We start from the raw sequence: 16523 nt of genomic DNA on the forward strand, positions 1-16523 counted from the left end.
AGCTCATTTGCAGACAGCTGCAACTTGAGTTTTCTTACCCTGCCCTGCCATTGACCTACAACCTGATTAGAAAGAACCACCTTCTTTCAGACTGAGAAGTTATTCATTTGCCATAATAGCTCTATTTTGGGCCTTCTCAGCAAAAACAGGCAATTGTGCCCAAATAGCACAAGGTTTTGTGATATCAGCCCCATTTTATATATGGTGACAAAAACACAAGGATATTTCACTAATGACTAGCTCACAATCAGAAAAAAGAAAATTCATAATTAAAAATAGACTTGAAACATAATTTGTAAAAAAATAAGTGTTAGAAATTGATATTTCACGTTCATATGAATTTGTTTTAATTTTATTCTTTACATTATGGACCTTGTTCATTGAATCAAATCTAGATTTCTAGTAGTCAATTATACGAAAGTCAACTTTCAAGTGTTACCATTCCTTGAGAATAAATGAAAACATGAGATAATCAGAGACTATTGGATAGCAGAAACAAAATGTTTCTGATGAAAACAATTAGTCACAAGCATTACAAGTTGAAATTCAGTTCAGTGTTAAAGAGACAGTTTAGAAGCACATGGTACATTTATCACAGCTCCACAGACAAGTTATTGAGCTGTCTGTGAAAAACAGAGCCAAACAGGAAAGCTTTCAGCAGAAAGCAGTGGTTGAGGTCCTTGATTGATAGAGTTAGATGATGCAAAGCTGTCTGATGGCCTTTCTGCAAAATAAAGTGAAGGAACTCAAGGTCTTTCATGACGATCTCTGACCACAGATGAACAGCTACTTTATTACAGCACAGATTGAGGTTGCACCTTAGTCCATATTCTGCCACTTTTGGATGCACACGGGTAACTTTTACCAACAATCCACTGTGTTTAACACGCCTGCCATCTTTAAATGGTTTTAAAAGGGACCGTAGGTTGCAGTAGTTAAAAGCTTTGCCTCCTGTCTGTGACTGAAAATAATACAATCATTTTTATCACAGGCATCTTACTGCAGAGAAAGGGCTGATTGTTCAGGAACAAGTGTCTCATTTAAAAGTAGTAGAAAAAACACCACTGTGCATAAAAGGCAGTAACAACCTGCTGTGCTTTTCTAAAATATAATCTCTCTCTACCCAATATTTTTCAAGTGTGGTTCTGTTTTACACTGACATGATGCTACTGATAGATCTCATAGACTAACTATACAGTCACCAAAAATTACACTACAGTTGCTTTTAGCAAAAATGATACGTTCATCTCTATGCTTGAGTTATATGGGGAAAATATCCTCAAAGCAAAATAGTCAATTCTGCATTTGTTAGCGATGTAAAAAATTTATAGCCAATTGCCTGCAGATCCAGGTTTCCCAGTCTCAGAAACCAATGGGTTCTGCCATTTGAGTCATGGTGTGAAGCAAACATAGGCTACAACATTTAAAATTACGCGCTTACTTAAGCCTTATATTATTGTCTGACATACACATACATAGGAGAATATATGAACATTTTCTTCACTGCTTAATTGTCTAAACCCTGCTCACTAGTACTCAGAACATCTCTCTGATTATCCTTTGCTTTGCATACCTGAATACACTTTCAGACTCTATTTTTCAAATGAAGATAACCATCATCTTGTCACTGCTGTCCAACTCTGAAGAGTCATAAAGAAGTAAAAAAACATGGGGAGACTATGCCTGTTTCACACTGTCTGATACTTCTGATTTTTGAACAGCAGAAATTTCCACAAACAATTTTCCAGAGTGTATGAGTTTGATTATCCCCTCTTTTAGCTCAAGTCCCTATCTCAAGCTCATAGCAAGCTCAGCAGAAGTTGGACTCACATCGCTCTCATTTACACTCTTTTGAAGAAAAAAAATGTATTTTCAGACATGTAAGGTTTTTCCTTAATTCTCTCTTTTTCTCTCTCTCTCTCATTGGCAAGGCCAAGGCAGCGCCACTGATATTTGGAAGACTTTCATTTATCTTTGCAGTCAGTCATATATTTCAATTTGTACTATTCTGTTAGCTCCCTTGTTTCAGTGAAGTGCAAGAGCTTAGATCAGAACACTTTATGGTAAAGCCCAAAATACTTATGCCTCCTCAGGAGATGGTTCAGCAGAAAACCAAAGTGTCAGTGGCTGCAAAAAGCAAAATTCTAATGTGGAAAGTTTGTATACGCAGACTACTCAGCTTTCTAACAATTTCTGATCACAGGTGAGGAATGAGCCTTACTGATGAGCCATCTGTTCAATACATTTCTTCACCACCTCTATCTGCCTTAGTTTTAAAGTCTGCCATAATTACTGCTCCCCTGACTGTCTTCCTCATAATAGTTTCTTCTTTCCATTACCTTGGTTTAATATTTACTTTAGAGGCTGCTGCCAGAATTGCCTCCTGTTATGGAACTTAGTCTTAGCTATCACAGGATTGACAGGAGGAAATCTGTTCTGAAATCTTGACTCGGGAGGGGCTGGTTATAAAATTTTTTTAAAATGATTTTACTATTTTTTCCTCTAATTGCACACTCCAAATCTGACAAATGTATTTATCTTGATGTTAAGTCACAGTCACCTTAGATAAGTTTATATAATAACTAGGGTACTACTATCTGGTGAAATAAGGCAAAGTTGACAGCAGAATACCTGCCAGGATTTGGCATTCAAAATAAACAGTACCTCTTATGTCAGGAAGATACTATGTAATTCTGTGAGCTGCTCAAAAACCAAAGTGCATGCAGTAGCTATGGTTTTTAAACAGAAAATACGTAGACAAGTACATTAATTAATGAAAGCATTATTACATTTTGAATGTAATAATGAGCATTTAGGTTTGAATTCACAAGCTCCTTTTTCATGGTTGTTATGGATAAAAACTTGTGTGCTCAGCTTTCAATTCAGTTACTTTAAAAGAAAAAATACCCAATTATACAATAACATATGCCAATAGTTGATTTAAACTACACTGTTTTAAACACTTTACTTGATTTGATTTGTTTGGATTTCTTCCTACCAGTGAATACAGTAACAAATCTTGCAGGGATTTATGCAAAAGGAGATCTTTAGCCTAGGATTTGCTCCTATAACATGCAAAAGACTTTCCTCACCACAGTGCAACCTGATAAAGAGGCCCTCAATTGCTTGGGCTAAATACTTGAATACACTGGTTACTATTAACAAGACAGGCGTTAGGAAAAAGATTTCCTTCTTAAAACTTCAATCTGATAGTGTGTATGTACCTACAAAACTCAAAAGAAACATCTAATGCATTTTCAATTATTTCAAAGCAACATTTCTCTTTGTTTAATACTGGGAGCACTGTTTTTATATCCTAAAATTGATCTATGAGATTGCATGGTTGCATAAGGTCAGCCTTGGAATGAAATCCCTTTAAATATAAAACACCATGTCTGCTTGAAATAACTAAAGGTGTTTTTAAAATGTGCATTGGCTTTTTCATTTCATTAAGATTTTTGGATGAATCCAGTTGCTAAATGGTTGTTCTAGTAACTGGCCTGTCATCTGGAAATGTTCTTAGATTGTTTTTCTGACACAATGTCCCTGAAAAAAAGTTGGTCAGTGTGACATAGAGAGCACAGGTTTGCCTATCACGCTGATTACTTGATGTAATAGTAAGCAAGCTTAAGTGAACTGTGTGTCTTCAATCTTTCCAATCACTTAGGGATGGGCACCAGAGGATACCATCCATCATCCATGGCCTGAAACATATGGTGCATCAGCAATCTTAGGCTGACCTAAATGATAGTAAAAGCTGCTACACTGTTCACAATAAGAAATTGTTGTTCACTGAATTACAGGTTTGTGATTAGATTGCTAACATGGCCAACTTGATGTATAAGTGAAGTGTCCAGGAAAGATATTCCCTAGGATCCTCTGAAGATTAATTTATACCCTTGAAATGCGCACCAATCACAAAATGAAAAAATACGTCAAGATATTTTTCTTGTGAACAAAAAAAAACAGTGCAGTGGTTACAGCTATTAATTTATTTTTGGCAGTTTTAGCCAACAGAATACAATAAACAAGGTCTTAAAGGTTTTTGTTTTCTTGCAAGACATTTACTACTTGATTCCGGAAAACACAGAGCACTACAAATCTATCTTTTTCTATAAGAGACAGCCTCTTCCTTAAAAAGACTGATATATTATTGCAAATATCACACAGCTGGCAAAATACTGAAAATTCTTCATTTTGTATTATTATATTCTCCTCTATTGTTTCTACAAAGCATCTATTTTTAGGACAGTCCACAAAACAGAAATCACACTGTAACGTATCTGACTGCTGATCCCAAAATTATTAATCTTGCTTCTCCATAAAGTAGATTATGCTCATAATGTTATCCTTAATCAATTTTGGAAAAACGCATCTTCACCACACGATTAAGGTTTAAACTGCAATACCAACTTTGGAGTTACAGGGATGAGCGGAGAGAGGAGGGAGGCTATTACCCCACAGCAGCTACCTTTCTTGTATCCACTCCAGGTGACTGCACTGAATTTCACCACAAATGGTGAAATACATGTTTTAAGAGACACAGTCAAAGAGTGAAGAAGATTTCAAGAGCATTGACTTGAACTGTGAACTGTATTAGAGTATAACTGAAAAAAATCAGCACACATCCATGATGACGACCATTCAAGATCTTGTATGAAAAACAGCTTACTCCAGGCTAACTTCAGAGAGAAATTACACCCTTATAAACTGCAAACTCCAGATAAATTATTTTGCAAATATGGCTATTATATGCAATTATCACAAGAAGAGATTGGAAAAAGTGATTCTCTTTGCTATACTTTTCTATCAGTGTAACACTTTACTGTCCTGATACACGTGAGGCAGATCTTCTTGCTTCTTCTGTCAGATCTGATCTCCTACTGATGCTTTAGATCTTTTTTTTCTTATGACACAAAAGTCCTTAACCCCATATGAGCCAGCTTAAAAACATCCCTAAACATGCAGCTAAATCATTAAATTTCATTACACAAAGGAAAGCACAGCTTTGCAATCATGATCACCTCACTACTCCTCAACGTAGCCTATTGCCAGTAGTACAATTTATATAATATACCATATATCATGCCTTGACATCGATAACAACGGTCACTGGTAAAATTGACTCCTTTTGAACCTTCCAAGAGGTGCTAATTAATTAACTAATTTTTTCCTGTGGCTGAAGGTGGTCTTAATTTGCTAACTTGACCAGGGGCATACCTATTTGATCTCCCTTATGTTTTTTATTAATGTTATTTTTTTTTCTGAAAATGGAGATTAAAACTAGTGCCTGCTTATATTATATGTAAATACAAAAATGTGTTGATTTTGCTAAATAAATCGTAAACCTGACCTGATATAGCAGTGGTAGAGAATAGAATGTACATACCAACTGTTAATTACTTTAAAAAAAACATCTCACAGTTTCAGATTCCTTCACCCTCCTCACTAGGCTATCTGAGCATCTTCTGGTAGTGCAGCAGGTGATGCAACTAACATCCATCATATGAGAACAATGCTGGCACTTAGTCCTTAGGGAATAAGCAATAGGTATTTCAAGTGTGACAGAAGTTTTCCAAGAGTAGGAAAAAAAATATTGTGCAGATATTTACTTTGATTTGATGCAGAATCCTTAGGTGTACTGGAAAATTTTCTGCATTTGTTATCATTTGAATCAACTTCATTTTGGTACAATACAAGAAGTGAATCTAAAATAGATTAGTGAAGCAAGATATGTGTGGACCTAACTTTACGACTTAAAATAAAAATAAAGCTTCTGTTAAAACACCTGGTGTGGAATAGGAATGAGAGCAGAAAACTTTGAACAATACAGCTATGAATTTCCCAAATCTGGAAATCTTTTTCTGCTATTTGGTTCTACATACCACCTAAACATGAAATACTATTTCTGTTATTATCTTTTATCTGCTTTGAAACAATGAAATAATCATTTTTTGAATGCAGAGCTAAAGAAAGCTTTCTATGAGGAAATAAACTGGTTCAGGTTTGACAGTATGCTCAGCAAATTAAATCTAGGATTAATCAGAAAATAATGTAGATTAACAGATTTTATGCATTAGAGGTCCTTCACACGACTGAGTGTAAGGCCACTGAAGCTGCAGATGCTTGAAAGAGATGCTAGGAAGCAACTTTTTAAAATTCAATAAAACAAAACCAGTAATACAAAGAAGAGCATAGACTGAGGTTTGCTTTATGTTATAAAAAAAGCTAAAATAAAACCAATACTACTCCAATAACAAGATTAATCAAAGCATGACATAATCCATTAATTGCACATGGCACACTAGTCTGGCTTCCTAACTGTCCTAGACAATAGAAGTCATAGCTACCTGAAATCAAAACCACTCAAACCATTTTACTCCTTACAATAAGAAACAGACAGAAAACACAGCCCAAAAAAAGTACTGCCAACTTCTTCCAAACCTTTTTCAAGCAGGGCACATAAACACAGAAAAAACTCCCCTAACCTAGGGAACTTCCCTCTTTATTTTTCTTTTCCCCTACTCCTTTCTCAGAGAAGCATCTAGCTCTCCAGTCCTTCTCGTGTAGGATTTAAGACTCTCATATATACATCCTGCTTTTCAGTTCATATTGAATCCACATGCAGTGTTTCATTACAGGCCTGAGGCTGCATTTGACTTTAAAAAAAAAAAAAAAAAAAAAAAAAAAAAAAAGATTCTGTGAACTTCTAACAGCAAAGTTAGAAGCTAATTATTTTATAGGAAGAAATTAATAAGCATTGTAAAAAGGTGAATGGAGAGCATCACCTTCAGTTCAGAAAAAATAGTGGAAAACTACTCTAAGTATTATGTTATTGATTTGTTCTGCTCTGCAGCTAGTAGCATGGAGCTAAGCTAATACTCATAATGAATGCCTATACATATATATACACTTTTTCTCCCTACTTTTCATGACAGACATATAGAAAATTCTCTACTTCACAAATATTAGCAGAGATAGCTCCAGAGGAGGAGCTGCTCTTAGAACTAAAGTATTCTGTGCACTCTTTTTTTTTTTTTTTTCCTGTTGTTTTAGTCATTATCACTGTAGTGAGTGGAATAAGGACAAATAAATCATGCTCAGTGAATTGCTTACAGTACAGACAATGGACAACTGAGAATCTGAGCCCTTAAATTCTGGATATTTTAAAGTCAATATAGTAGAAGAATAAACTTCAAAATGTAATGTAATAGAATATTTTTAAAAAGATTTTGTAGTTTCTCCATTTTTTGATTAGCTCATGTTCATAGATAACGGTGAAAAGAAATTCTGACATATAAGAAATCAAACTTTACATTGTAATCGACACACTTATTTTCCACATTATGTTCACATCTCTTACATTTCTAAGAGAGCACCAAGAGGCTTATTTGACTAAGGGCCCTGTATTCTCAGTGATAGAATTAAAAAAAGGATTCAAACTAAACAGTAAGGATAATCAAATGTGAGAAATCTGAAAACTCTTTGACGAAGAAAAATAATTTATGCAAGGACACCTTCAGAACAAGGAAGCGAGGTGTGACAAGAGGTGGATCTTCAATAAAATAACAGACGACAGAGATGGCTAGGCTTATTTCAAGACAGCTAAGGTACTACTTCATACAAGAAGTACTTGCCATTCATTTATATTGAAGCCTCAACTCAGAACCAACTTCCATGTTTTTAAGTCCTGTACTGTAGTTTGCTTTTACCAAATAAACCTTTAAATAAATTTCAGAAATAGACTAAAAATGAGCCAGTGATAATTTTGTCTACATAAGCAAACGTTTTAATTTTTAAAGCTCGAAATAGAAAGTTGTTTGAAAATTTTCCTGTTCAGTATGTAAATACTGAAAAAGCACAAAAACTATATTGTACATTTGAATTCAGAATATGCGTCATCCTTAATCCTTCCTTGACCAGTGTCCTAGAGCAATCCTATCCCTCCTAATGTTTTGGAGGAGTCTGAGATGGCGCCTGTACAATTTGATTTTGTGTAAAAATATGCACTAAATCTGATTTCTGCTACATTAAGGAGTTCTCTAGTAAAATATATGATGCATGGAATGAAATAAGCTGTAGTTCTAGAATGAGTCTTTAAGCTTGCTTCCTTTAATACTTGACCACTAATATTAAAGACTACTGGATCAAAATACAGTTTTAATTAGATATATAGGAGATGATACAGTAGTATAGATAAACCACAGGTTAGATGCTAAAATATAACATTGATTTGTATTCTTTTACTGGAAATAATTGTAACATGAACCTAGGATATAATACACTCATTTTTAATGCATATTCAGTACAGAAGAAATCTACTGCTATTACCAACCTGTACTTAAAGTCTATTCATCAAAAAAAATGCTAGATTAATTTGTTTGCTCTTTCAAAATCTAAAATGAGATTACAAATAAATCTCATTCCAATTAAGTGCTGAAAGGTTGATTATACAATCATTTCTTACTTTGCTTATTGCTAATGTGCACACACCACACTGGTCAGAGTTTTTTTTAATGACTTGAAATAATTCTAATAATTTAATGAGCTTTTGTTAAACAGATGAACTTGTTCAACACAAAGGACAAAACTTCAGTTTTGCCTACAGAACATTCTGCTCCTCCTGGCTAATAAGAAGACAGGGAAAATAAATTCCATTTTATAGATAACATATCATTTTTAGTTCAGAGTGAAAATATGCTTGTTTTCCACAAGTGAAACCCAAGAATCTTCCCTGAGCAAAGCATGTTTCAGGAGTTCACAGTTTCATCTTACTGAATAAAACATAATTCATGTAATTCTCTGACTGCTCAAATCTCTGATAATTATGAATTTTCCTCTAGGAAAAATATGTATTTACTCAGAAAGAAGTTGAAGCATTTTAAACTTCTTCCCTCACACTACTCAAAAAAGTTGACCATATTTGTTTCATTTCAACTCTTATCAAATTTTTGACTTTGACTTTTTGACTTTTTTTGCAACTCCGCATATCTTTATCTTCTTAGATTAATTTTGATTTTAGAATCTCTAAAGTATAGTCACTCTTCTGTATCAATAATCTCCAAATCATTACCCATATTCACTTTAAAAAAATCTGTAAACAATTTCCTTAAGTGAACTGTACATTACTTCCCTCTCTAACAAAACGGGTAGATTTATTACCCTTTTTCTTTGAAATGTCTCTAACTTCAGTACCTTCTTAGCTCTATTATCTCCATTTTTATCACTCTGGGTTGGTGGGCTGACCTCCTCAGATTTTGCTAGACAATGAACTGTAGAAGATGCTTAATCTCCATACCCTTGATAAATTGAACTAGTTTGAGAAAGAAGCAGGAAGTACTATTGGTTCCTCTTCATCAACAAAAATCTTTAAAGTAGTCTGCATGAGGTAAATCATCTTTGCTTCCTTCAAAAATCTGCATATCAAAAAAATATGATAAGATTTGTGAGACTCACAAATAGGTTACGAAAGCTTGCACAAATTGTTTACTTGCTTTCCTTTAGGAAATCTGCCATATTGAATGGTGCTTTTAATTTTCTTTGGCTTTCTTCCAGATGAGTTGCCTTGGTCTTTTTTTGCTTCGTGTTATTTGAATGAGCATTTACAAAAAAATAATAAACCTATGTTCCACTTCAAAATGTACACTGTTAGACTCTCAACTGTTTTCACATTTAATCTCCACTCTCAATTTGGAAGAGAAGGAGGTTATCAGTACTAGTCAATATGTATTCATCAAGGTTATGGCATCTCCTGCTCCGGAGGTATTCAAAACCCAGCTGCACTCCATCCTAATGCCACCTGCTCTAGGCAATCTGCTTTAACAAGAGAGTTGGACTCAATCTCCAAAGGTACCTTCCAATCCCAATGATTCTGTGATTGTGAATTTCTTTCAAGGAAAAATCATGCACAGACAAAGTGTCCTTTTTACTACATCTACAAACCAATCTCAATAACCTTCATCATATCAGAAATGAGATCAAATTCTATTCCTGAAAGTTTTTTTTAACTAACAGCCAATTTCTGGGATTTGATTTCCACTAGAAGACTGATAAGCTGCTGCACATACATTGCTATGTTTCTATTAAAAATATTTTTTCATATTTTATTTAGACTTTCATGTCAACTTTAGTTTCTTTCTGCCCATTATTCTTTCCCTTTTAGCTGTTTATCTCCTTTTATTTTTTTTCTGGTGACTGCTAGTTCTAAGATATTCTAACTGGACACCTTTTTCCAGATTTTGCTTGATTTCTTGATTACTGTTGGATATAGAACTAAGCAACAGCAAGAAAAACTGTTTTAAAGAATGAATATTAAATATGACACGAATTAAATCAAAACTTGAAAGCAGTATAGTAAGGGAAGTATAAAGACATCAGTCATGTTTTCAGCAGTCAGGCAATCAAAGCTGAAGTTTTCATTGAAAGTAATCTCACCGATAATCCAACTTTTTTTTGTTTAAATATACAGCCAAAAAACCTCACCTCCACTAATATGAATAAGCAGGAGACTATAGGAAGAAGACACAATGAAAGTATCAAAGATAGAAGAACAACCCTTGTCCTCATCTGCACTTTCTTGACAAAACAATAAGACTTTGCAGGCAAGCAAGAAGATTCACTTGTTATACAGACAGATTTCCTAAAAGATGTGCATGAAGGTCACATGAAAAGTTGCATGTGCCCAGACTGATTTCTGAAATTAAGATAAGTGAAAGCCTCTGCTGCAGCTCACTACACACATCTAAGTGAACAGAAGCTGTTATATCTTGGCTTGCATTGATTTATCATTAATGAGGAAATAGAATTCTTTATTTGTAGATATATAGATGAGTATTTGACAATACTTTAAATTCTAAAACTTAGACTGTGCTCTCATGCTGGTATTTATCAGAATCAGCTTGTTCTTCCTGCAAGAACTTATTTACTTAATTTATTAGTTTAAAAAGCTCCAAAATCACATATAAAAGACAAGGTTATAGATAATAGCTTTCAAATATACATACTTAAAACCCTGAAGAACTATTAGTTTCTCGAACTAAGGATTTTTAAGTGTTAACTAGAATTTACTGTAATCAAAACATAGCAGTGTAATTTTTTTACAAATCCAAGTGGCAGTTAAAATAATATACTGTATTTTGGAATAAAGCACAAGTCTTGTATTTGTTTTTAATTTTTCCAGCTTTCAGTGTTTCAGAAATATCTGCATCAAATCCTCAATTTAATATTTGATCATGAATACCAGAACACAAAAACAATTAAAACAATTTTTCTGAAATATAATTGAATCCACATTCATGTATTTATTCACATTTAACAAAAAACTGAGGCACAATGCCAGAAAAACTTTTTTGCTCTACTGCTGTCTCAGATAATATAATTTTGGATCCTTATGCATTAGAAGAAATAGGCATCCAAGGATGGCACATAGGAAAATGCTTCAGTGCATTAGCTAAAAGGAATTTACACTCCTACATGCAACACTCAACTGGAGGGGAAGGAAGCTAGTTTCTAACTTTTACCTTTGAAAGTGTTTTGAGATTTCCATTAGAAAAGAAACAATTCTGTAGAACTTCACAAGAAAAATCACTGCAGAATGCCCAGTGGGCTCAGATGAACTACAAAAGGGACTATCCCTTTTACTTGTATCCAATCAGAGGACTATTGGATGAAATGGAATGAGCCTTTCTGCCATTTTTCTAGTAGTCTAGCAAGTTTGGAACATGATCGGGTATTACTACGCATGTATGTCATAAGATCAAATACTGCAAATTAAAGACAAAAAAAGAACACCAGCAGATTCATTTCCTCTTAGTTTGGCAATGGAAAACAACATCATTAGTAGTACCATTAATATGAGTGTTTAGGAGAAAACAAGACAGGATCAGTACAATGTACTTCCTCAGAATTACAAATAAATGTCAGAAAGAAAACAAAACAGATAAAACTTCAGCTTCTCTGATGAACAGAACCAAAGTTTACCAATATACTTGGAACTTGTTCCAACTGATCACATCTCTGACATTAGAAAATTACAACTGTTTGCATTTATATTTCCTTTTAATAAAATAGGAGAACGTAGTAGGACACAGCTAATGCCCTGTGTGCAATAACCTGTAAAAACTTTAAAGATAAGAATGCCAAATCCTGAAAGTTCTATTCAACATCTTAAATAAAAATTCAGTTTACTTCAGTAGCAACGTAATGAGTAAATCAACATTAAAAAAATCTTGGGAATTTATTAATTCCAGTAAAACAGAAATTCCACGCAGTATAATGATTCAGATCTCCACTTCTACTCAAGGGGTCAGAGCATGTTCCCGGTCTTGAACTATGACTTGAACTTGAAACAATATTTAACCTTTATCTTCATGTTGCACAAGATGACTGCTACTGTGCCACTCATCTATACAGATTTAGTAAGATATAAAATGACCTATGTATCAAATGAATGAGTAAAACCAGATATAATTATGTGTCTCAGTAATTACACTGACTGGACTCAGTCCTGAGCGAGTTTTAAACAATTTCTACATATAATTACATCCCCAAACCAGTTTTATTCTAACTTACGAAAAATCCCTGAAGATTTTGTTAAATTCTTAATAAAATCAGCAAGTTTTGCAGTGCCTATCAGTAAACCATAATAGGCTAAAACAAGCTTACTTGCTTATATACTGTGATGAATATTTTGGGATATTTCAGTTACAGTGCATCTTCTCTCAGACTGTACAGCAATAAAGTGATCCAAAGCAATCTCAAGTGTAAACAAAGAATAAGTTCATACATAGAAATTACTCAAGTGTTTGCAGTTTGTTATATTCCAGCAATTCAAGTTTTAGAGAGACCATACTGTTTTGCTGCCTGAAACAAGTATTGGTTTTAGCACCCTGAAAGAAACAAATACATAACAATTTTTTTTTGTGACAGGCACACACATCCAATGAGATCATAAGTTAGTTTCCCAAGAGAGGGCTCACAATTAAGATAGGATCCGAAATACAAGCCATTTTATTTTAAGACTCAGCTAATGGATTAGGGGGAAAAAGAAGGTTTAGTTTCATAATATAAAATCTAGCTCAATCTTTTTTTTTACTATAAACATTAGCACCACTGTAAAGTTGCGGAGAGTAGGCTTCTTGTAAAATGAAATGATCTAATTGTAAAATGCATTTGATATCTCCTTGCAGAGAGGTTATTTCTAAAAGAAAAATAAAATATCCTATACTAGATTTCAAAGTTATAACGTCAAGCAATTAATTTTTAGTGCTAAGACTGATGTCATGGAAAAGAAATTTGTAAAAATTTTAATGAGGTTTTACTGTTCCTATTTCAAGCACACTGCTTCCCTTATGTATTTACAATACCAGAATTACTGTTTGTAAGAAAAATTGCACAAGCAAAGAGACTTTATCTGTTCTTCTTTAATGTTGAGAGAATAGAAGTCCTTTAACTCCCCAGCAATCATTTGAAAAAAACTATAGGCCTGCTAGCATCAGAAGTAGGTCAGTAAACTTGTCTTGCATGGTAATAATGTATTATGAACTCATTCTGCTAACTTCTTTTGAGTACTAGAAGATGTTCTGCTAAAGGAATATACCAATAAATTTTGTACTTGTATAACAAAGTTTTTAACGAATTGCAAATTCATCTGATTAGCTTTCCCAGTCTTTGGCCATGTCTGCAACTTACCATTTCCATTCTCTAATATAGCCAATGGCTCTCTGCAGGCTGCTGTCTTTCTCAAGGTTGTCACAGTCCTCTGAACTTCTGCCAACAGCACTGCTTGCATTGCCTCAATAATCTGCCATAAATGCAAATTATTATTGGATGATACTGATAATTCAATTTCACAATTTTAAACAAATACTAGACAATGTTAAGACAGTTCCAGCAGATGCCATTAGAAAGGTAACTTTTACCATTAGACAGTGATAATCACGTGGCTCAATATGAATAACCAAATGTTAACTGGATAGCAGAAAAATGATGCAAGTTATGAATTGTGACTACTCTTCACAAATTAAACATTCATTTTCCTTAGTCTCAAAATTAGAACCAACAGTCTACTGCCTCTTCAATACAAGGGGGCCATTGCAATACTTGTTACTGAAGAAAATACCTTCATTTGTATGTTTGCAACAGTGATTTATGGACTGAATAAGAACCTCCTACTCTGATGTTTTTAGAAGTGTAATGATTTAGAAAGTAACGATTAGTTTGGTCTCTGAAAAATTTTGTTAATATTTTGCTATAAGTAGTAATCTCCTATTCCTCCAGCTTAATCATGTGAATACAATTTTTTTTGCCCAATACGAAGAGTAAAATTCCCCACTAACTCCTCTTATCCAAAAGAAACTGTTGTAAATATGGACAGCCTATAAATAGCACATGATACATGTTGCACCACATACAGGCTTTAAGATAATGCAGTTTGTAAATGATATGGCAGAGTTACAATTTTTACTTGCCTTTGCTTAAGCAGAGAAGCCCAAGGAGAACTTGGGAAATTTTAAAACCTAAGGCATTTCTAAATCACATTGAAACCTTTCACAATGGACCCAGGTATTTGCATTTCCTACATTTCAGCATAGCACAGAATGGCAGCACGCGTACCTTCTTTTAATTTATTATGTCTTACAGAGAGCAGATAAAGTTTCTCACCCCCTCAGGTAGTCATTCTCAACTACAAGAGACTTACAGAAAGACAGAGAAAATATAAAGTTTCCAAGACAACTTACACCATATAAACGTGAATTTAAGTTGCATATGAAAATAAGTTAAATATAGAATATTTATAATATAAATATATTTGTTCATGTTTATATTGTGTAAATTTATGTTAATAAATTAAATGCAGACTCCCTCAAACTGCCTGGAGGAGTTTCATCTCACTAATCAAGTATAGTGAATTCACAGGCCATCCTCAGTCACAGTTCTAGCCACTCTTATAAATTGAAATCATTAAGCAGAACAAAGGCTTTTAGGTGTCCTTCATGACAAAATATCTTATTATAGACAAGAATACCCTGATCAGGTCCACAGTGTGAAATTTCACAGCAAATGAACCCAGTTCTATGTACTGTTACATAGTGTAAACCTTCATCTTGTCACAATAGTACTTTATTTTACAAGGGAAACCAAAGGCAGTTTCCATTTCCTCACATCCATAAAACACTGAGCTTTGGTGATTACAGATCCTACTTTATATCGGACTCTTACAACGTATCTATAGTAATTAAGAGACTGAAGCCCTGAGAAGTTTTCATTGTCTTAAGAAAATTGCTGACAGAACGAATATTTCTGACAAGAATCACACAAGGAAATTGTGCACATTACCTATTTCTTGTGTTTTTTGATCTGCTAAAAACATGCCACTAATTTGGATCAGATATTCATTATCTGTTCCATTGTTGTGTATGCCATCCAGGCAGCATTTGTAACATGTAATTTCCTCTAACATCTTAGAGTAGAATAAAAAACCCGCTCCAAATGGCACAACATGATATTGTGGAAGCACCTGTATGTCTCTGCAGGCAGCCTGTCTATCATTCTGTTGAATCCACATTACCACAGGGCTCGCTGTGGTTTCACGTTTGGTTTTGTTCTCTCACTGTGTTTTCCCCAGCAATCCATATACCTCATCTGACATTATCACGAAGTTTAAAAACCTCATGAAGATTTACCTGTTTTTAACATAAAGCACATTTAAGTGAACAGTTTTAGTCTTTGACATTTTCCAGTCCACTCTTAGCACCCTTCTGGATTACACGTATTGGCTATCTTGTTGGCTAATGTGTTTTTATTATCCGTGATTGTGAAAGACGACAGAAATTATGCTTCTCTAAGGTTATACCTGATGAAGTATAAATAGCATATGTCCAACTACAAACAGAGATATTCAAGGGTAAAAGGCAATTGCCTGACTATCAGGGTCTGCAGCTGCAATACCAGAGAACAATTCAGAAAGATAAGTGAAAAGTTATATTGGCTTTCCTTTCTACTCCTAATCAATTATTTCCAGGCATTACTATTCTCTTTATAATGACTGGGCTTGATGAGAAAAGGCATTAGACATCACCCCTGGTTATTGCTCAGACCATAACCTCTGCAGGGTTGAGCCTTCCAGAAGCTGCCTCCCAGATACCTCCATAACAGTCACATCTGTGAGCAAAACCCTACAGATCAAAACATCAGACTTGCAGTACCCAATTTGCTTTCCTCTAATTTAAAGCTCCTACAACAAGAACAGATAGATATATTGGGGAGGGAGGGGGGAGGTGGTGAAGGGCAGGAAGAAGAAGCTGTGACCTACCATGCACTAGCTGTAATGATTTTTTGAGCAGTTTTTGAGCGTAAATTAATTTCCTTCCTTCTAAAGCACAGTGGTATGGCTATACAGGGGATCTACTGGGCAGCAACTATCAAGAGAATTATTATTGTTTAGACGCTAATAATGTAGTCAGTTGGCTACAGGTAAAGAATCAGGTACTGTAAAAAGAAACGCATTCAGAGCTTGTTAGGGA

At 34.3% G+C, this 16523-nt stretch overlaps 1 protein-coding gene across 6 annotated transcripts in view; it reads right to left on the reverse strand.

Moving 5' to 3' along the window:
• Positions 1–16523, reverse strand: part of WDR72 (WD repeat domain 72) — a 106603-nt gene that overhangs the window by 25294 nt on the left and 64786 nt on the right. For 4 of the 6 annotated variants that reach the window (XM_048956874.1, XM_048956872.1, XM_048956870.1 and 1 more), the window contains exon 18: positions 13690–13801. The exons of 1 other annotated variant lie outside the window; for it this stretch is intronic. In XM_048956874.1, the coding sequence (XP_048812831.1) occupies positions 13690–13801 (112 nt within the window). Of the gene's footprint in view, positions 1–11857; positions 12888–13689; positions 13802–16523 lie in introns of those variants that run through there. One more of the 6 variants, XM_048956873.1, reaches the window with a different exon arrangement.

Source organism: Lagopus muta, chromosome 10 (assembly GCF_023343835.1).
Source record: "Lagopus muta isolate bLagMut1 chromosome 10, bLagMut1 primary, whole genome shotgun sequence".
In the NCBI taxonomy this organism is placed as follows: domain Eukaryota; kingdom Metazoa; phylum Chordata; class Aves; order Galliformes; family Phasianidae; genus Lagopus; species Lagopus muta.